Genomic DNA, 20,674 nt, shown 5'->3' with positions numbered 1-20,674 from the left:
CAGCTGAAAAGGGCAGCATGAGAAATGAGACAAATCCCCGGATCATAACTATGGCCGCCCAGGGGTCTGCACTGACCCCCGGCACTGCAGCTGGGAGAGAGCAAGTTAATACTCAGAGAGGGTCAGAGCCGAGCAGGGTACAAAGTAAGTGCTCAATAATCGTTTGCTATTATTCTCGATACTGTTGTTTACGGGCCTCTGAGGGGCAGCAGAGGAGGGTAGATACCACAGGATTTTTGTTAACCTCTTCACTATTGATATGCGGGGTGGGCAATTCCACGTGGAGGCGTCCTGCGCACTGTCGGATGTCAGCAGCGTCCCTGGCCTCCACCCACTCGAAGCCAGGAGCACCTTCTCCTCTAGTTGTGACAAAAATGCCTCCAGACACTGCCAGTTGAGTCATGGGTCTCCGCCATCAATAATGCACTGATACCTGGGCAACGGCTGTGTTGGTGTGTCAGGAGAGGCCCGTGGACACACACCTACTTGCCCGGACACAGGGCCTGCCCTGTCCCAGACAGCTCATGGGGACATTTTTTTTTTCTGTATTCCTTTGAATAGTTTAAGGCTTGAGTTGTTATCTTTGTTTTGTATACACTTTTTCATTGTGCCTATTGACCTCCTAACCTCATGGGGACTTTCTGATTGTCCATCCTGACTTAGGGTTTTCAGCCCAGAGGAATCTAAATCCAGGTCCAGTCATGGCTGCCTCCCCTTTTCAAGATGTGACCAGAGTTCATTTTGATACCTTCAAAATGGGGTAGGGGTCTGCATCCCTTGCCTGCCCCCATCATGCCAACAAAATGCCATCATTACTAGTGATTTTGCTCCATTTTGCAGATGAGGAAACTGAGGCTCGGAGAGTGGACGTGACCTGGCAAGGCCACCTGGCTAGTAAGTGGCAGAGCGGGGATCTCCCCTTGGGCCTAACACCAAAGTCCAAGTCATCTCGTGTGGGTGTCTGTCCTACTGCAAGGTGCAGGAAGGGACCAGACACAGTGCTTCTCATGTCTCCTCCTGGAGCCGAGCCAGCTGATGCCCTGGCAGAGCGACTGCAGGCAAAGGTGGCAGCTGTGTGCTTGGCATGGTCACGTGGCGTTGTTCCAGGGCCACAAGAGCCTCCTTCATGGAGGGAGGTATTTTGCCAGGAAGCAGAGTGTGGGCTGCGGAACCAGTGCCCACAAGAGCCCACTAACAAGGCTGCTGTTGGGCCCACCCCATGGCTCCTTGGACACCAGCCCGTGGGCTACCCGGGCCATTAATCCCCTGGCTATGGCTCCTGTGAGCAGGGCCTGGCTGGCAGGTGAGCACAGCTAAGAGGCAGGAAAGCTATGTACAGACCTTCTTTGGTCAGTGCCTCTCTCGGTAGGTCCTTAAACCTCACCCGAGTCCCACTGGTCACTGCAAACACACAGCCCTGCTCTAAATGCCTGTCACCCAGTTAATCCTCACAATCAGAGGGGGAAGGTACGTCACCCCACACCTTACTAGGATGCTTTGCTGAGGAAGGTACTATCATTAGGCTCCTTTTACAGGTGACAAAACTGAGACAGTGTTAAGTAAGTAGGGATCTGAACCCAGGCAGGCTGGTGCCAGAGCCCACGTCCTAACCACTGTACCACACTGCCTCTCGCACATTTCTTTAGCTCTAGCACATCGCTCATGGATAAGAGATGAATTCCACTCTAGAATCCCACCAGAAGGACAGGAAAGGGCTCCTTTCCTTCTTGAACTGAGACGAGAGATCTGTGCATTTGTGTTGGCTGTGCTTTCCCTCGCACCCAGCGTGGTACACAGCGCGTAGGAGGGGTCAATAGATACTGACCGTATGACTGGATGGATGGATGGAGGGAATGACTAGGTGGATGGATGAACAGACGAATGAATGCATGGATGGCATCACCACATATGAAGGCATCCTAAGGGCCAGGCATGGCTGTCTTCATCCTCACAGCCACCTGGCCAGGTGGCTACAAAGATCCCAGTTGTACCAGCAAGGAAGCTGCAACTCCGGAAGGGCAAGTTCTAGGGTCCCAGTGACTTCAATCTGGGTCCCGGCCCGGCACAGGGACAGCACAGTCCCAGATTGGAGAATGCAGTCACTAAGCACGTGCCATATGAGCCTTCAGCAAGAAATAAAGAGATTACAGCCCTGCTTGCACGGAGCTGCCCCTGTCAAACAGGGAAAGGAGCAGGTGACGCAGACGTCTGGGAAAAGAGAGAGGACCCTGAGGTTGGAAGAACAGCAGCGAGGCGAGGAGGCAAACATGGCTGGGGATGCTCTCTGGCCCGGGGCTCCCTTCCCACGGGGAGAGCTGTGCAAAGCGCTGAGCCCAGGGCCTGGCACGCAGCAGGTGCACAACAAAGCTTGCTTCTCCCCTTCTCCTTCCACGGCGCTGGGGCACTCACCTGGAAGAGGTGTGCAGGCCCCCTAACACCCCCCTCCACGCCCTGGCTCACCCTCTTCAGGGTTAATGCTGCACCCGCCACTCTTCATGACGTGGAAGGCACACGCCGATCGCACACTCATTTAGCATCTGACCCAGGATTTTAATACTCAGGGCCAGGCCCTGAGACAGAGACACACCCACATCTAAAATCGACTCCCCACAGGGCACATCCAAGTGCTTCTCATTCTAAGGGTGACAACCTCGCAGCTGCTTTTCATTGAGCACCCTCACCTCCCAGCTCCTCAGACAAGGCAGCCTGGAGGCGGGGGATGGGTAGGGGACACACAGCCAGCGCTGGCCGCTCCACCTGCGTGTGTCCTTGGAGCATGGTTCTGGGGTGTGTGCTCCCCAAATCCTGGCATTCCTCGCTGTCGAGACTCACCAATACGAACTCAGATCCCAACACCCCGGTCTTCCTCCCCCACTATCCAAAACTCAGAAATAACATCAGTTACCACAGGGAGGGGCTTCCTTCCTTAAGCGTCCCTGCATTTCCTGCCTCCTCTGTGGCCTGGTGGGGCCATGTGACTAATTCTGGCCAACAGGCTGTGAGTGGAACTGACTTGTGTCACTTCTGGTTTGAGACACTTAACAGTGGGTGTGAGTTGTCCACAACTTCCCTTCCCCAGCTGTGGTGACCCAGAAGCCAGCCCCTGAGAGGCGATGTCATAAAACCAGAAGAGTCTGGCTCTGTCAGTCATCGTACCAAAGGAGAGGCGCCTGATCCTCATCAAGAAATATACGAGAAATACACCCTTGTATTCATGTCCCAAGAGTTTATGGCTAGTTTGTTACTGCAGCATAGCCTAGCCTGGCCTAACACCACAAAGGGATTTCCAAGGGTAATTCTTGCCACTTGTGATGTTTGCCTTGCCTGTGTCTTAGAACCCAACCTAGGCCATGCACATAACACACACATCAGTGCTCATCTTCACAACAAGCCCAGGAGGGTATGATCAGCCCCATTTTACAGATGAGGCAACCGAGGCACGAAGACTAAGTGACCTGCCTAGGGTCACACAGCCTGCAGATGACAAGGACAGGACCCTGTCCACCGTGCTACACCGATTCCCCACCAAACCCCACCTGATTCTTAATCTCTAGGTTCCCAATTCCAAGAGCTCCCGCTAGAAACAACATGCTTGCCAAGGAGAAAGAACAGCAGCAGATGAGAGGGTGCCCCATCCCGACTCCTGGAGAGATGGCAGGAACCTTCGCTAGAAAGAAAATGGAACAGTCGTTTAGAAAGAAATAAAATATTTTTTTTTTTTACTGCAAATTATTTGCAAATGTTCACGTTTCCAGTGTAAGTCATTACAAAAAGATCCCCAAGAAACACTTGGTTTATCTAATGTGAAATAATGGTTTAACTTACAAAAAATAAATATGTATTTCCACCTAAAAGAAGAAAGATGCTTCTCTGGCTTGAAGTCAGCAACGTAATTCACATAGCGAGCATGAATCTTGGGGCAGCCGTGACCTCTCTTTGCTTTTTGGGTCTCACTTTGGTCTCCAATCAGGGAACCTAAAGGGCTTTGAAGAAAGGACCCCACTTGCCCGTTTCCTTCCAGGAACACAGGGACCAACCACCAGATGCTGAGCCAACATGGCCATTCCCTGGGATGCCGCTCCTCGGCCCAGTACTTCCTCCCAAGAAATTAAAGTGTTGAGACTGTTTTTCTCCCTAGAGCAGTACTTAAAAAAAAAAAGAAAAAGAAAATCACTGACACTCATGATTGGGTTCTTTTCTTGTCCCAGAAGAGACTCAGTAACCATAAGTCAAGTTCTCCACCCGGCCGCCCCTGACAGCCAACCAGAGGCCCCGGGTGAGAAACTGAAATCTAAGAACAAGGAGGAGACTCAACGGGGCTCTTTTCAGTACCAACTGCTCACACTTGGAGGCACCAGCGCTCTTGGTTTTGAACGCTGCATAACCATGAGCAGGCCTTCTCTTTCGGTACCTGGAGGCGTAAACCCATTCTAGCTACAGGTAGAAAGAGGGAGGAAGGAAGGCAAGGTAAAGACGGGAGCGGGTGAGGAGGTGAGCAGTCAAGCGGGGAAGTCGGCGTTGAGAGAACTCTCCCAGCCTGGAGCTCCAGGGCCAGGTCACCCGGAGGCCAGCCCAGTCCCGTCAACGAGAAGCGCTGGGAGACATGCGGCCTCTGGCCCGTGAAGCAAGTCCCGGTGGAGGCAGCGCTGTGACACTGGTTCCCACGTCTGAGCACCCAGAAGACCAGATGGCTGGTGAGAAGCGCGTCCACGGCCCGCAGGACACTGCCTGAGAGTGAAAATGATCTTCACCAGGCCCCTCACCTCCAAACTGCAGCCTTGGGGAAACAAGCATCTGGGTAGAGCCAGGCAAGGACAGAGAGGTGTCGGGGACCAGGGAGCTTCTCGAAAGCTTGGAACCCACAGACTTCGGCTGGAGAGATCTGAGGCAGTTGGCTGGATTTGGTCACTAGCATGTTTTATGCAACCGATTTCTCTGGAAGTCTGGCGGCCCAAACCACCCCACAGAGCACAGAGAGCACATGTGCCCTCCCAGGGGCGTGAGAACGTGTGTGCGTCTGTGGGGGTAACAGAGGCAAGGATGTGCGTGTTTTGGGGGCACCGCATCCCTGTGTCTCTCCTGTTTCTTCACAGCCAATTCCAGGCAGGGGGCCAGAGGGTGGCTGCTTTCTGTGTGTTTTGGTTTTTTCTTTCTTTTTTTTTTTTTTTTTTGGTTTCAGTCTACGCGAGGCTTGGGTTCCCAAGGATGCTGACTCATCCCTGGCTGCTGGCATGTCGGCCCTGCAGTTCTGAGCAGCTGCACCCGCTCTGGGCTCACACCAAGCCAGCGTCTTTGGCCATGCTGTAGAAGAGACCTCTCTGTTGCAGGAGGCCGGAGGGGGGACCATACTCCCGGATCTCCCCTTTGTCCAGGACAATCACCCTGCAAGGAGGGGACGCAGACATGAGGGGTGGGGAAGGGGTTGGCACCTCGTGCCCCAAGAGCCCATCTGGGAAAGTCCCTGCTTTGGGTCAGGCCCCTAACACCCTATGCCAGGACTCTTACAGTAGCTTTCTACCTGGCTGCCCATCCTCAACCCCAGTTCTAGTCAATGTCAATGTCCTGTGACGCTACCCCCAGTACTCTCTATCGCCTTTTATATTTCCTTCCCAGCACAATTCCCTTTTATTTGTTGCTGTGTTTATTGTCTGTCTCTGCACCCAGCCCCCAACTAATCTATAAGGTCCCTTAGGCAGGCTCCCTGTCTGACAGCTCCCTGCTCAGTCCCCAGTGCCTGGAACAGAGCCAGGAATGTGGCAGGCACTCCACACGTGCTGACTGAATAAATGATTGAGTGATGTCAAAAAATGCCTGGTACTAACCAGGACAAAGAGAGGTTCCACCAGCTCAGGCTGTCACTAGGCATAAGGACAGTGTTGAATGAATGAATGAATGAATGAATGAACGGGTGACCGGGGTGGACCACAAGGTCCGGAGGCCTTCTGTGCCAGGGCATCACCTCGTGTAGTCCATGATGGTGTTGAGCCGGTGAGCAATGGTGAGGACGGTACAGTCGTCAAACTGCGTCCGGATGGTGGACTGAATGAGGTCGTCCGTTTCCAGGTCCACAGCAGCCGTGGCCTCATCCAACACAAGGATCTTCGTCTTCCTCAGCAGGGCCCGGGCCAGGCACACAAGCTGGCGCTGCCCGACGCTTGACCGGGAGAGAAGGACCAGGAAACAGTGTCAAAACCACCCCGACCCTGAGCCTAGGCCTGAACTGAGAGAAGGGAGAAGAGACACTGCGTGCTGCTTAGATCAGGAGAGCGCTTCCACTCCGCACATCTGTGCCCATGGCAGACATCACTAATCGATCAGAACGGTCTTCCCGTTGAGCTAGAAGCAGGCTCAGAATCGTTCTCAACACAGGGCTCAGAGGTGATATCCAAAATAACAGGTAGCAAAAATGATCTCATATCCATGCCTTCTGTAGGGCCCCTCACTGCGGACTTTGGACTCAATCACGTGCCTGGCTTTGGCCAACGGGATGCTGGCAAACATAAGGCCGGCAGAGGCTTGAAATGGGAATGCACACCAGGCTTTGCTCACTCTTGCACCTCTGCCATCACCATGACAATATGCCTGAGCTGGTCTGCTGGAGGATGAGGGACACACGGGGCAGAATCTAACTGCCCCCAGTAGAGGCCGAATAGATCTGCCTACAGCCAGCGGCCACCACCCACGTGCGTGAGCCACGACTAGCAGAGTAGCCTGGCTGACCGCCCCAGTGTGTGAGCGGTCACGGCTCTTGTTGAACACACCTGAGGTTTGGTGTCTGGTTGTCATGGTGATGGATAAGTGAAAGAGGCACAGGATTCCTGCTGCGCCAGGCATTAACACTTCAGTTGCTGGATCATGGGTGGATCCTGGGGAGCCTGGGAGACGGACCACGGCAGCTGGGGCAGTGGGTGGGGACACGGAGGGCTCAGAGCAGTGCTATTTACTGACTGGAAGAGAAGCCTTCCCAAAGTTTAACAACTGATAGCCACTCTCCATTGAATGGACCTGGTGTAAGCAAGGAAGCGTTTTGGTCATCCTGGTTACACCTCATGGTAAAATGAGCCTAGACTGAAACCCATTTTAGATACTGAAACTGAGGCCCCAAGAGGTTAAGAGACAAACAGCTCACGTGGCAGAGCTGGGACTCAAACCCAGGTCTGAACCAGATGGAAATGGACAAAACCTACAAACGCCCTGACGGAGGGAGAGCTGAAGCCGAGGAGACCCGGTTTGGGGCCTCACCCCCGCCTACCTGAGGTTCTCCCCGCCTTCTGCGCACTCGTGGTTCAGCTTATGGGGAAGGGCCGACACGAAGCCCTTCAGGTGGGCCAGCTCCAGAGACGTCCAGACCTCTTCATCTGAATACTGGCTGAATGGGTCCAGGTTCATGCGGAGGGAACCCGAAAACAAAACGGGGTCCTGTTCGGAGGGAAGATGGCAGATGACATATGAGCCTCACGTCACGGTGGACACGGGTAGGGCAAAGAGGCGCAATGTAGAAAGTTCTTGCCAGAATTGTTCAAAATGGGGTTTCAGAGTCCCTTGGAATCACCATTTCTGAAGATGTCAATAATGGGGGAAAAAAGCCTGGAAAACTCTGGGTTAAGTGAAATAAAATAGATTTCTTTCTTGCAAGATTTCCCAGAGCATTCAATATGCAAATGTGTTGGGAACTTTCGGGAAGGGAGATGCAGCATGGGCAAATCCTAATTGCAAGGTACTTGGATTCCTCCCCATCCCGCTTCCAAATAAGAACCTTAGAAGAAATATAAGGCAAAACAACACTAAAAGGCAACGTATTAAGGAATCACCACCTACTGGCATCAGTCTAGAAAATTCATCTTTCTCGCCTAGCTCTTGGGAGAGTCAGAGATCCCTGTGCTGACCGACAGCCGGCAGAGAAGCCGGTACCTTAACTGGATCCTGTGAGATGCTCAGGAAGCTGCCTACTGGGTGGCAGGAGTGAAGGAATGAATGAAACCTGCTTAAGTCCCACTGTTATTTATGTGCTAAGAGGAGATTCCGTGAAGAAACATAGCATAATTTCAGTAAAAAGAAAAAAAACATGAAAGTAACAAAGTAGGAATAAAGGTAGGTTTGTCCTGAAAATACACACACATCGCTTTCAGCGTGACCCAGCCCAGCCCGTCGGCCCCACCTGGGGGATGATGGTGATCTTGAAGCGGAGGTCGTGCAGGCCGATCTTGGCAATGTTGACATCGTCAATGATGATCTCTCCCTCGGCAGACTCGTTGATCCGAAACAAGCCCAGGGTCAGGGATGACTTCCCGGCTCCTGTCCGCCCCACGATGCCAACCTGTGGGACAGGAAGGGCCCAGGGTGAAGTGGGAATGCTGCTATCTGGGGTTACCTCCTGCCCCATGGTGCCCTCATTTTAAGTACCAGCACCAGAGCAATTCAGTCGTCTGGTCAACCCACCTCCCACCATAGCCCCCATCCGCAGCAGCTTCCCAGAGACATTCCTTTAGGGGCTGTTTTGGCCAAAGGTCAAGAAGGACTCCCTTCTCTTTGCCAGCTCTTTTTAGAAATTAAAATTATAATCAGCTCTTTTTATAAGTTAGTTATTTTCAACTCAAGATAATATTAAGTAATAATCAGATTGTTCTGGTGAAATATCTGAGCTGTTGAAATATCTCAAAGGTTCAAGCAGATCCCCCTGCATCCCAGCTGAGTAAGCAAAAAGAGGTTAGGGATACGAGCTGGCCTCTACTTATCCTCTCTTGAGGGAACTGGGCTCCCCATTTAATGGCCAATGATTGATGTTCCAGTTAGAACTCTCCCTTCTCATCTGGGCTCCAGAGAGGCCAGCTCCTCCACCCTCTGACAGCAACTCACAGAGCAGAGTCTCATGATGTAACATAAGCCATAAAGCGTCAGTGAGAACACCGCCCACTCTGTTCCTCCCCTTGTTATAAGTTGGAGAAATTCTCTCATGGGAACAGAACATTCTGAGCCTTGGGGTAGGAAGTTTAACAAATCCGTATGTTCAGAGATGAAACACTGTCTTCTGGCAAACGGCCAGGAGGACCCTTGGTCTCAGGGCAAGGATGTCTTCCAGGAACAGCAATACGTTCCAAAATTCTGTCCATTTCACATGTCCCTTGAGCCATCCCTAGTAGTGACGATGACGTCTTTCTGTTCTAGAGACTGCCAACTCGAATGCCTACAGGCCGAGTGGGCACATGAATGGAGCAGGAAGGGACCAGTCGGTGAACTGGGAGGCTCATGTCTTGTCTAGAAAGAGCCAGGCAAGGAGGATGGGCCCAGTGTTGCCAGATGTTCTGATCTTTCAAGAAAAGCAGGAAATGGATTTTTATATAAAACATTCCAGATTTTTCAACATTTGCAACTTAGATTTCTTTCAAAACGTATCTGTGGGCCTCCTTTGGCCCTTGGGCTACCAGTCTGCAACCCTGCTGGGACACTCTCTGAGCAGCTTTTACTTCCATAAGCCCCTCTCCAAAAGGCCACTCCACCCTGTGGTTTGGGACAGGGACAAACTGGGAAAATGACGAAGCTCATTTCATCTGCCTGGTGGCAACCTACGCCCGACCGTGAACTGGTGGGAGTCAAAGTGCACCCACCTTCTCCCCTCCATCGATGGTGACGTTGATGTGCTTGAGAACCAGGTCCAGGTCCTCTCGGTAACGCAGGCCGTAGTCCCGGAACTCCACTCGGCCCACCTGGGGCCAGTTGCTGGGCGGTGCCATCTCCTGGATTCGCCAGGGAGCCTGCAATCACAGTGGGTGGTGGGGTGGGGTTCAGGAGTCTGAAGTCCATCTCATGTGTGTGCCCTAAGGCTCTGTGTGAGCGGCCTCCATGACCCCTCTGACCACACGGCCCTCTCCCTCGCTCACTATGCTCCCCACACTGAATTCTGGACTGTTCCATGAACACCCACACCTGTTGCTTCAGGGCCTTTGCACTTGCGGCTTCTTTTGCCTGGAGTGCTCTTCCCCAAACTACCCTCTGGACCTGCTCACCTGCTACAGATCTCAGGTCAATGCGACCACCCTCTTCGCCCTGGGCCCATCTCTCCCCTCCCCCACTCCATTCTCCTTCAGAGCACTTACCCACCTCCTAGCATTTTAAGTACATATTTGCTTGTTCTGTCACCCACACCCACTAGAAATCCCCTCTATGAGGACAGGTTCTTTTATTCGTTCACTGCTATATCCCAGGGCCCAGAGCACATAGTAGGTGCTCAATAAACACTCATGGACTGAATCAATGAATGAGCGGTCTTCTCTAGACAGACACAAGGGTAAAGGTGAGATACTCCAATGGCTTCTAAGGTCTGGAGGTCGACAGTAAAAGCAGCAGCTAACACTTGAAGGTCACTCTATCACACTACCTCGTTTAATCCTCAGTACAATCCCACGAGTGGGGTCTTTCCTATCCCCAGTTTACACATGAGGAAACTGAAACACAGAGAGAGAAAGCAACTTGCCTGGGGTCACACAGCCCCTATTTCTGAAAAGCTGCTTAGTTCAGTTCAGCATTTCCTGAGGTCTACACCTGGATGTGCTCTGGGCCAGGCTCAGGGCTATCTTCAGGGAAGGAGAGGAATGGTGAGGGCAATAAAAGAGAAAGTCCGGGCTTCCCTGGTGGCGCAGTGGTTGAGAGTCTGCCTGCCAATGCGGGGGGCACGGGTTCGGGCCCTGGTCTGGGAGGATCCCACATGCCGCGGAGCAGCTAGGCCCGTGAGTCACAACTACTGAGCCTGCGCGTCTGGAGCCTGTGCTCCGCAACAAGAGAGGCCACGACAGTGAGAGGCCCGCGCACCGCGATGAAGAGTGGCCTCCGCTCGCCGCAACTGGAGAGAGCCCTCGCACAGAAACGAAGACCCAGCACAGCCAAAAATAATTAATTAATTAATTAATTAATTAAAAAAAAAAAAAAAAAGAGAAAGTCCACCCTTTCTCCCCCGTAAACTTCTTACGTTAATTTTTTTTTACACCCTTTATATAAATAAGGGGACATGCTATAATAACACAGAGGGGACTGGAGAGAAGTGGGTGGAGCTTTCTACCTATAAATAAATGTCATACATAATATATATAAACACATAAGTAAATACATATATTTTAATAGTGGTAGGACTCTGGTGATCTTTCTTTGGTCTTTTTCAAATATGCTCTTATTCTAAAAGTATAAAAATAAATAATTAAAAGCAGTAAAATAAGTAAAATATTTTTTAAAGTAAATTAAATTGAATTTCACACTTTAAACGGGTGAACTGCGTGGCATATGAATTACATCTCGAAAGCTTTTATAAAAATAAATTAAAAATAAATAAATAGATAAATTCAACGTAGGGTGGGAAACTCCTGGTGTAATGTGCTGTTATTTCCACAGGGGGCGCTCACACCATTCTGACAGATGCTCTCTGATGAAGTGGGCCCTGGTTCACCGGGTCAGAGCATTAACGGACCTGGCGTAGTTCACCTCTGTAAATCCTCAAGACAGAGTCTAACCAGGGTCACTTTGGTCTCATTCCCAAGGGGCATTTTCTTGGAATAAAGTGCGGCATAAAGGCACACACCCAAATCCTGGGTCTGCCATTTACCGGCCATGTGATCTTAGGCAAGCAACTTAACCTCTCTCTGTCCATTTCCTCACCTGCAAAATGGGGATAACAGCAGAATGTGAGTTATAAGGCTGTGTAAAGAATAAATGAATTAGTCTATGTAACATGTTTAGTCCAGGCCCTGACACCCCACAAGAGCACAATATGTGTGTCCCTATTACTATTATTACGGGTAGTAGTGGGGATGGTGGTATCTCCAAGCATCACTGCTATTACCATTATTAACACTACTACTGCTATTCGGAGGTGGTGTGTGGGCAGAATAAGGCAGTTATTAGGGGAAACATGGCACCAAAGCCTGGAGACTTGGGTCCTACTCCCAGCTGTCCCACGGACCATGTGTGACCTCAGACCAGCCATCGTCCCTCCCTACATGCCTTTTTCTTCCACCTATAAAATGAGGACTTGGGTTAAATAAATGCAGGGTTTCCCAAACTCTGGTCAATTCCTTACCAATAACATGATTTTTGCAATATCCATGTACTGATTCTCTTGTTCCTGACTTTTAATATTTTTGAACGACTCATTTGTATTTAATTTTTAAACTTATTTAAAGAGAAAATTAGTATGATTCATTTTCCATAATGTAAGTCCCCCCCGCAAAATACATAACAAATAACAGAAGATTATTTTTGTCAGACAGAGGTTGCCTACTGAAGGCCCACATGGTAGGGCTCAAAGGATTCTTTTGGGTAAAGCCACACCGAAGATCATGGCCAGGAGGTCAGGCCAGGGGCTTGTTTTACCTCCTTATCAGTCTCTGAATACTCCTTGAGTCTCTCCACGGCCACAATGTTGGTCTCCATCTCGGATGACATCCGAACAAGCCAGTTCAAGTATGTGGTGACCTGTGAGTGGAAGAGGCACATGGAGCTTCTAGAGTGAGCGAGAGTTGCTTTATTTTCATGAAGTCATTATTAATTATGAAATGTTTCAGATAACAAAGGTACAGAAAACAGCAACCCCACATACTGTAGCCAGACTTCCTACATTGTGTCTCTTAAGCAAGCACCACATGTCAAAATAACCCAGGGGCCACACAAGTAATCAGAAAGGAAATGAAGAGATATTTTGAACTGGATGTTAAGAAGAAAACACAATGTATCAAAAATTTGGGAGATGTAGCTAAAGCAGTGCTTCAAGGGAAATTTATAGGATTAAGTACATTTCTCTTGTAGCTGGCGGCATCCTCTCATGCCATCAAGGACTCTCCTTGGCTGATGGGGGAAGCAGGGCCGCACATCTGATTTCTCTCCTGCGCCAGTCGGTCACTGGGCTCTAGACCTGCTCCTCAAACTCTACTTGGCCCCCTTTCGTCTCCCCCGCTCCCACAGAGATCCAAAGCAAAGGCCCCAAAACCTGACAACTGGCTCCCCATTAAGAGAACTGGAAAATCCACCTGAGAGCACCCCCTCTTACCTGCAGTGAGTAAGACACTGAGAGGCCCACCAAGCCAGCACTGAGACTGTGCCGGGAGATCACTGCAAACAGGGCGGCAAACAGGACAATGCAGTTGCCCACACACTCCAGCCGCACAGCCAGCCACCTACGTGGAGACACAGGCAGAGGGGGACGGGGACGGACACACACACACACACACACACACACACACACACACACACACGTGCCCAGAGTCAGCTTTTCAGGGACTTGATTTCCAGCTGGGGGGGCGGGGGGAGGTGGCCACTTTGCTAACCGAAATAATTCCCCGATAGTTCCTGAGAGAGGTCTCGTTTGCCCTGCTCATGGGACATGGGGAAGGAGGGCCGAAGGGACATGATTTCAGGAATTCCTCACTGATCTGGCAACCCCAGGAACTTAAATAGAGTTCTCCAGAAGTGACCTTTCCAGGAAACTGAAGCCTGCCTTTTTAAGAACCAACTTTTTCTCACTGAAACCTTTAAAATATACCCGTGTGTGCGTTTTTTAAAAATATGTCCCAGAAAATTCCTAAATACTAAGAAATCATCAACTGTAAGAGGCACCCCCTGATTTAAGATAACTTTCTTCTTGGCAGGAGAGGGGGAGGTGGGAGTGAGAAATAAACCACCATTTTCAACACAGCCAAAGGGTTCCCAGACCCAGATCACCCTCATTTCAGAAACATTAAAATGTATTACCTTACCTTTAAAATATAAACAGGTTTACTGGTTTAAAGCTAACTTTTATAAGATATCACATAGGAACATTATTTTAATGTTTTAAAATGTAAAGCATTCTAGAAAAGACACTATTATCAATATTTTTTCCACTACAGCATTAAGATCCATGTGACTGGTCCTCAGGGTGAGCTATTCCCACACACACCCAGATTTTGACAAACTCCCTAAAAATTCTTCAAGGGAAGGCAAGGTTCTCTCCAGTAATTCACAATCTCCCTGCCCAGTCTTACACGATGGGATTACATTGTGCACAGTGGGTCATTTCCAGGGTGCTATTACCCCTCTCCAGAGTTTTCCATCCCACATCTCAAAAAATACATCAGGATGTAAGCAAGTGAGGAGGGTATTTTTCCAGATTCGTCAATAATTAGCAAACTTCTACCCCTTTTTTTGATTGATGATGTTTAATCATTCTTGATCCCCCAAATGGCAATTTCACACGGTTCAACCTAATATAAGTAAATTGCTTCCAATACTCATCACACGGGGGTGGTGTGATGAGAAGCATGGCACAAAAACACTCAATAGCTGAAGTTGCCGTCACTGATGGATGGTCCTGTATCACCAGGACAACAGCTAAATGATGGTTCCTGCAGTATCTTCTGACCCCAGAAGAACTCTTTGTCCCTGCACTCCATTGCCCCTGGAGCTGCGTGCTGACCATGTTCCTTTCTGCTTTTAATGGTTATACTGTCCTCTCCGTGCACCGAGTCTATGGCTCCACACCCTCATCCAGGAACCCGGAGGCTCCCCCCGCCCCCTCCCACGGCCGCACGCCCACCTGTTGGCCACGATGCTGGGGTAATAGGCCTTCTGGTTCTCGTCCACCTTCAGGTCGCTCTGGCGGATGAAGCGCTCCTGCTCCTCGAAGGCGCGGATGACGCTGACCCCCAGCAAGGTCTCATTGAAGTGGGAATAAACCGGGGAGCGGCTGACCGACTCGAGGCGCTTCAGCTGCCGGGAGGAGGCCACGTAGAACCTCTGTGGGAGAGAACAGACGGGGAGTGGGCGAGGGTCCCTCATCCCAGCCTCCCAGGGCTGCGCTGGAGAAAGTCTGGATCCTTCCAGGGGCGAAATGTTGGAGCTGGGCTGCTCTCAGCGGGTGTCCCGACTCACCTGGCGAACGGCAGGCACAGCGCCCGCAATACTGCCGGTGGTGGTGATTATGATAATAGCTAACGCTTACGTGGAGCCCAGCATCCTAGGATTGTTTTAAGTTCTTTCACATATATCAGCTCATGCAATCCTCACCAAAAACGTACGAGGTGCTCATTCCAGTTTCACAATGAGTAAACTAAAGACAACCTCTTCCCTAAGGTCACGTGGCTAGGAAGTGGCAGAGCTAGGATTTGAACCCCGTCAAAGTGCTAACCTCAGCACTGCATGGCCCCTCTGATACCACTGACCTCTAGGGTTTATGGGCGCCGCAGGGTGGCTTTATGACAACCAGATCTCAGCGCAAACCCTGCCTCCGCCCGTCCCCATGGACAGGGACCACATCCGCTCTGCTCCTGCCCTCACCCCGGGCATTCAGCTCGTTAGAGATGGAACAAGATGGAGTCGCTCACTGGAAGTGTTGAGGAGCTGTGACAGAGGCTGGACTGGTCATCTGAAGACACCTCTGTTCTCCTGGACGTGCTGCAGATGTAACGCCGCTTCATCAACAGCGGAGTCCGGCAAGCAGACACCGGGTGCTCAGGGACATGGCCTCCTGCCTCCTGGCCTGCGCCGGGTGCCCTGGGCCATTTTGGGGGCAGAGACCTTCCACGGAGAGCACTGAACAGAACAGGTGGCTCTGACAGGGCCTCCAAGGTCAGCCACTTCTTTCTGGATGGCAGCTCACGTGGTCACTTGAACCGCAAGCTGGGCAGCCTTCTGGGGCTCCAGAAACTCTGAAAACTCAGCCAGGGACCACACCAACCAGGGCCATCTCAGAACAGTGGTTCTGACAATCCCTGCACACGGTCAGATGCCATCTCTTCCTCTGGCAGCGAAATGAAATCCAGACCTCCTGCCTGGCTCGAGGCCCCCCGGCATCCGTCCCCATTACCCTCTCCTGGAATCACCTCCTCTCCCTGGCTTTCTTTCATCCTGGGTGGAAACAATTCCACAACATTTTACCTGCTCAATTTATTCCACTTGTCATGTCCTCAGAATTTTATTTCCTCTAAAAAGCTAACCTGAGATTCATTTTTGTTAAGGAATAGCCTGATTTTTAAAAAATAATTATTAGCTTTCCTTTTAAGCTCTGTTCCAGGAGACGTAATCCACCTCGTGGGCTCACCTTACTCTTCCAGAGACCAAGACATTGCCTGGTATCATGAGTGAAAATAACTGCCCGACACACACCTGCCCTGTGCCAGGCAGCGGGCTGAGAGCCGAGACACTAAGACGTGTGCCGGGTAATTTTCATGGATGCCAAACAATTCCACGGGCAGAAATGCCTTATTCCAGCAATGTGGAAGCCCAAACAGAATTCCACATCATCTTACCTCTTACACTCCTTTTTCTAAAAATGACTTGCTTTTAAGTTAAAACAGTAATGTATATCCATTTTTTAAAATCTTGGAGTGATATAGACAGAAAGATTAGATAAACATTACATTAAGTCCACAATCCAGAGATAAGCACTATTCAGATTTCAGTGTATAACCTTTTAGATGTTTTCCCGAGAGAGAGAGAGAGAGAGAGAGAGAGAGAGAGAGAGAGAGAGAGAGAGAGAGAGAATACATACCCTTACACACATATACCCTTAAAAGCCACTTTTTGAGATGCAACTTACATCCACTGGAAAGTGCACTAAATCTTTACAGCTTTATGGATTTTATGTTTATCTACACCTGCATAGCCACTACCTGATCAAAATCTAGAAAATTCTCTTGTGTCCTCTCACAGTCAATACCCCTTATAGCCACTACTCTGACTTTTATCACATTGTACTTGCCTGTTCTTCAACTTCATAAAAACACAATCACACAAATGTACTCTTTTGTGTTTGGCTTCTTTCGATCAACATAGTATCTCTGAGATTCATCCTCCTTGTGTGTATTAGTAGCTCACTCCTTTTCACTGCTGAGTCATTGTATAAATATACCACAATGTATGTATCCATCCTCCTGTGATGGACATTTGGGGCTATCATGAATCAAGATGCTAAGAACATTCTAGCTTTTTTTTTTTTTTGCTTGATAGATTCTCTTCTTTTGCATATACACTGAGGATTGAGACTGCTGGGTTACAGGACCAGAATATACTCAGTTAAAAGCCATTAAAAAACCAAATTCTCCCATAATCTCAACCCTTAGAAAGGCAATGTTTTCATTTTTGTGCCTCTCTTTCCAGTCCTGTCCACACACATTATGCACTTCATCTTAGTTATAATGACAGTGTGCTGACAACTTGGTCCTTTGCTAACTTCATTCGCTTTGTTGTTTAAAAATAAAATTGTCGGTGTCGCAACAGTGTCTTCCTAATTCTCCTGTTAAAGGCACGTAACATTCCATTACCCAGTCGTTCCATGGTGTGCTCAAGGCCCTGCTACTGGCAGATATCTGAGCTGCCTCAAACATCACATTTGGCCCATTTTGTTCTCTTGAATTGGGTCCTTCAGGAAATTGTCCAGCCAGGGTATGAACTCGGATAACATTTTTGGTAAATGCAGCTGGATGACTTTCCAGAAAAGCTGGCACCAATTTAAAGAGAACACCACGAGGGTCTGGGACCTGCTCTGATTCCACCTTTGTTCACACTCACCAGTCACTGGGCCACAGTGCGGGAGGGTCTGGGGGCTGGCTGACTGGGCCAAGGCCTCCCGAGACCCACACGAACAGGCCACACAGAGTGCGGTTTGAGGTATGGAGCACCTCGTGGTTTCTTACTCTTATTTTGTGCAGCAGTCATTACGCTCCCATCTAAACAGCAGTCCCCCACTAGCAACTCTGCTGCAGCTAACCTCTCAGAGGCAGGAAAGCACAATGCAGCACTGCAGTTACCAGCCAGAGCTTTCGAATCGGGCATGAGTTCACATTCCCTGCTCCACCACTTGGGCCTCAACATGCTCATCTGTCAACTGGAAGCACCACAGCTGATGTTGACTCAGCTGTCAAATGCTCCCTTGCTGCCCTGTTCCCTTTCCTCAAGCTTACTTTCTGAAATACAAATGTGATGGCTGGAGCTCCAGTAGCCAGCTTGGACCATGAGACCAACTTAAGAACGGAAGGCAAAGATGACAGAACAACACCCCCCCCCCAAAAAAAAAAACAAAACAAAAAACAACCCACAGTGAAGGAGTTTGGGATATTAACAAGCTCATGGAGCTGCCACACCAGCCCTGAATAGCCTACACCTCAAGATTTCTATTACAAGGGAAAAAAATATTTAAGTTGCTGTTATTCATGTCTTCATTATCTGCAGGGGGCTTAGGACCTAAAGAATTTCATACTTAAAGGAATTTTAATAATAAAGATGCCTTTATGGCTATAGCTTATTTTCTTTTATAACTTACAGCTTTAAAAAAAAACCCTTATTATTAGGAAAAAAGGATATTTGGTTATTGCAAGCTAAAAACAATCAACTTAGGTATTCAAAACTGACAAAAATAAATCTAACCCTCCTCCAGCACATCCTCCACAGCCCCACACTGAGGAAACATAAAACAAAGGGAGCCCTGTGCTCACATGGAGAGTGATACAGAGCTGGGCTCGTCCTGGACCCTAAGACCCCACCTCTTACCTGGACAAAGAAGTAGATGAGGCCCAGGGGGGGGATGATGGCGGCCACCATGGGAGTGGCCAGCAGGATGATGATGCAGGCGCCAATGACATTGAACAGGGAGCCCATGAACATCTTGATGACCTGCGGGATCATCGAGTCCACCGTGTCCAGCTCCTTGGAGAAGCGGTTCACCAGGTTCCCGCTGGGGGTCCGCTCGAAGAAGCTCATGGGCGACCTGAGGACGTTATGCAGCAGGTCCAGGTGCAGGCGGCGCGAGGCGAAGATGCCCCCAACGGACACCACCATGGAGTAGCCGAACACTGTGATACCTACAAACACTCTCGTGTTAAATTCCATGATGGGAGAGGGACCGAGCTGAGGGCAGGGACGAGTGGCCATGTGACCATGTGGACCAAGCAGCCTGGACTCCCAGCTTCTAATAACAATAATGATGGTGGCAATTATTAATCGAGCACTTAGTATGCACAAACCTCACTGTGTGAGTTTTACATGCATCTAATCCTTATGAGGACCCTGTATAAGTTCTATTAGTACTCATGCCACAGGTAAGGAAATTGAAGCTCAGATAGGTGAATTCCTTTGCCCTCAATAGACTCAGCCAATCAGAAGCAGAGCTGGGGTTCCAATGGCAGCAGCCTGCTCCAGCGTCATGCTCTTAATCTGTATGCCACATCCTCTAGACCAGCGCTGTACAACAGGACTTCCTGTGGTAATGGAAATGGTCCGTATCTGTGCTGTCCCATGTGGTAGCCACTAGCGACATGCGACTATTAAGCATTTGTCATATAGCTAGTGTAACTCTATAACTGATATTTTAATATTATTTAATTTTTATGAACTGAAATTCAAATAGCCACATGAGGCCGGTGGCTACCATACTGGACAGCACAGCTCTGGAACGGACACAGCTGCTGTGAGTCCAGATCAATATCACACCCTCTCTGTGCTCTATCTTCTCTTAATTATAATCTGGAGGCCACAGACCCTAGCCCTTTGAGGGAGTTTTAGGGATTGAGAAATTTAAGAACTCCATGCCTGCTCTTCTGGTTTTTTCAAAGCCATCTCTTAGAGATCATGAGACATTTATGGTCCCTCCAAACAAGCCACAGTAGGGCACCCTTTCTGTTCAGAGAGGTGATTTCACAGGGATGGAGAGGCTTCGATCTTGGTCTCCTTGATCAAAGAAGGAAGCCAGGAGGCAGGGGCTAGGACAACAGACTCTGGAGCCAAATCCTATCACTGCCAGTCACCAGCCATGGGACCTTCCTTCAGTCACTTAAGCTCTCTGCACCTCAGTTTCTTCAACTGTAAAATGGGGACAATGACACATCTTGTAGCACTGCTGAACATAAAGGGTCCACCTGGCAATGTGCCTGGTACACAAGAAGTGCTCAAAATGCAGACTGTATACACTTATTGTATACACTTATTTATCATAAAAACATCATTTTTATGAGCACATAAACACACAGCTCAGGGACCATGTAGCGTGGTGGTGAAGAGGATGGGCTCTGAGCAACACTGCCTTGCTCAATGCCAGCTGTGCCATGTATTAGCTTCATGACTTTGGGGAACTTACTTAACCCCTCTGGGCCTCAGTTTCTGCATCTCTAAAATGGGGAAAACATTAGCTCCTACCTCATGTGATTGCTGCAAAAGTAAAATAAATTAAAACACCTTAAAGTGTTCAAAACAGAACCAGGCACCAAGTAAGTGCTCAGTAAACATTAGCTATGACTATTAACGCTGCTGTGTCTAGGTACCTTCATGGGACCACAGGAGGGGTATATGCAGGATTTCTCAACTTCCTCACTATTAACGTCTGGGGCTGGAACATCCTCTGCTGTGGAGGTTGTGCTGTGCACTGCAGGATGTTTAGCAACATTCCTGGCCTCTAGATGCCAGTAGCACCCACCTCTACTCTGAAGCTGTGACGACTCTTAAGTATCGCTAGATATTGCTAAATGTCCTCTGAGGACAACACTGCCTGTGTTATGAACCACTAATATAAACTAATTCCCACCTTTAGGCAGCAGGCAAAAGTCCACAAATAAGACTTTACAGAAACGCCATTACCCTGCCAGAACAACAAGGGGCAAGGGCCCTTGGTCGCCTTCTATTTCTCAACTTTCCTCATCTGTAAAATGGGCACATTGGAGCTCCCCTC

At 49.5% G+C, this 20,674-nt stretch overlaps 1 protein-coding gene across 3 annotated transcripts in view; it reads right to left on the bottom strand.

The window, feature by feature from the left end:
- Positions 1-3,690: 3,690 nt before the first annotated feature.
- ABCC1 (ATP binding cassette subfamily C member 1) overlaps positions 3,691-20,674 on the bottom strand; it is a 132,004-nt gene continuing 115,020 nt past the window's right edge. For 2 of the 3 annotated variants that reach the window (XM_059896074.1, XM_059896075.1), the window contains 9 exons: positions 18,505-18,815; positions 14,555-14,754; positions 13,031-13,157; positions 12,358-12,459; positions 9,606-9,752; positions 8,159-8,317; positions 7,253-7,419; positions 5,960-6,154; positions 3,691-5,382 (listed from right to left, as the gene is read on the bottom strand). In XM_059896074.1, the coding sequence (XP_059752057.1) occupies positions 5,274-5,382; positions 5,960-6,154; positions 7,253-7,419; positions 8,159-8,317; positions 9,606-9,752; positions 12,358-12,459; positions 13,031-13,157; positions 14,555-14,754; positions 18,505-18,815 (1,517 nt within the window). In that variant the 3' untranslated portion in view covers positions 3,691-5,273. Of the gene's footprint in view, positions 5,383-5,959; positions 6,155-7,252; positions 7,420-8,158; positions 8,318-8,856; positions 9,308-9,605; positions 9,753-12,357; positions 12,460-13,030; positions 13,158-14,554; positions 14,755-18,504; positions 18,816-20,674 lie in introns of those variants that run through there. The other variant, XM_059896076.1, reaches the window with a different exon arrangement.

This window comes from Balaenoptera ricei, chromosome 15 (genome assembly GCF_028023285.1).
Source record: "Balaenoptera ricei isolate mBalRic1 chromosome 15, mBalRic1.hap2, whole genome shotgun sequence".
Taxonomy (NCBI): domain Eukaryota; kingdom Metazoa; phylum Chordata; class Mammalia; order Artiodactyla; family Balaenopteridae; genus Balaenoptera; species Balaenoptera ricei.
The sequence above is the reverse complement of the archived record's forward strand: the minus strand, read 5'-3'. Positions and strand labels throughout refer to the sequence as shown.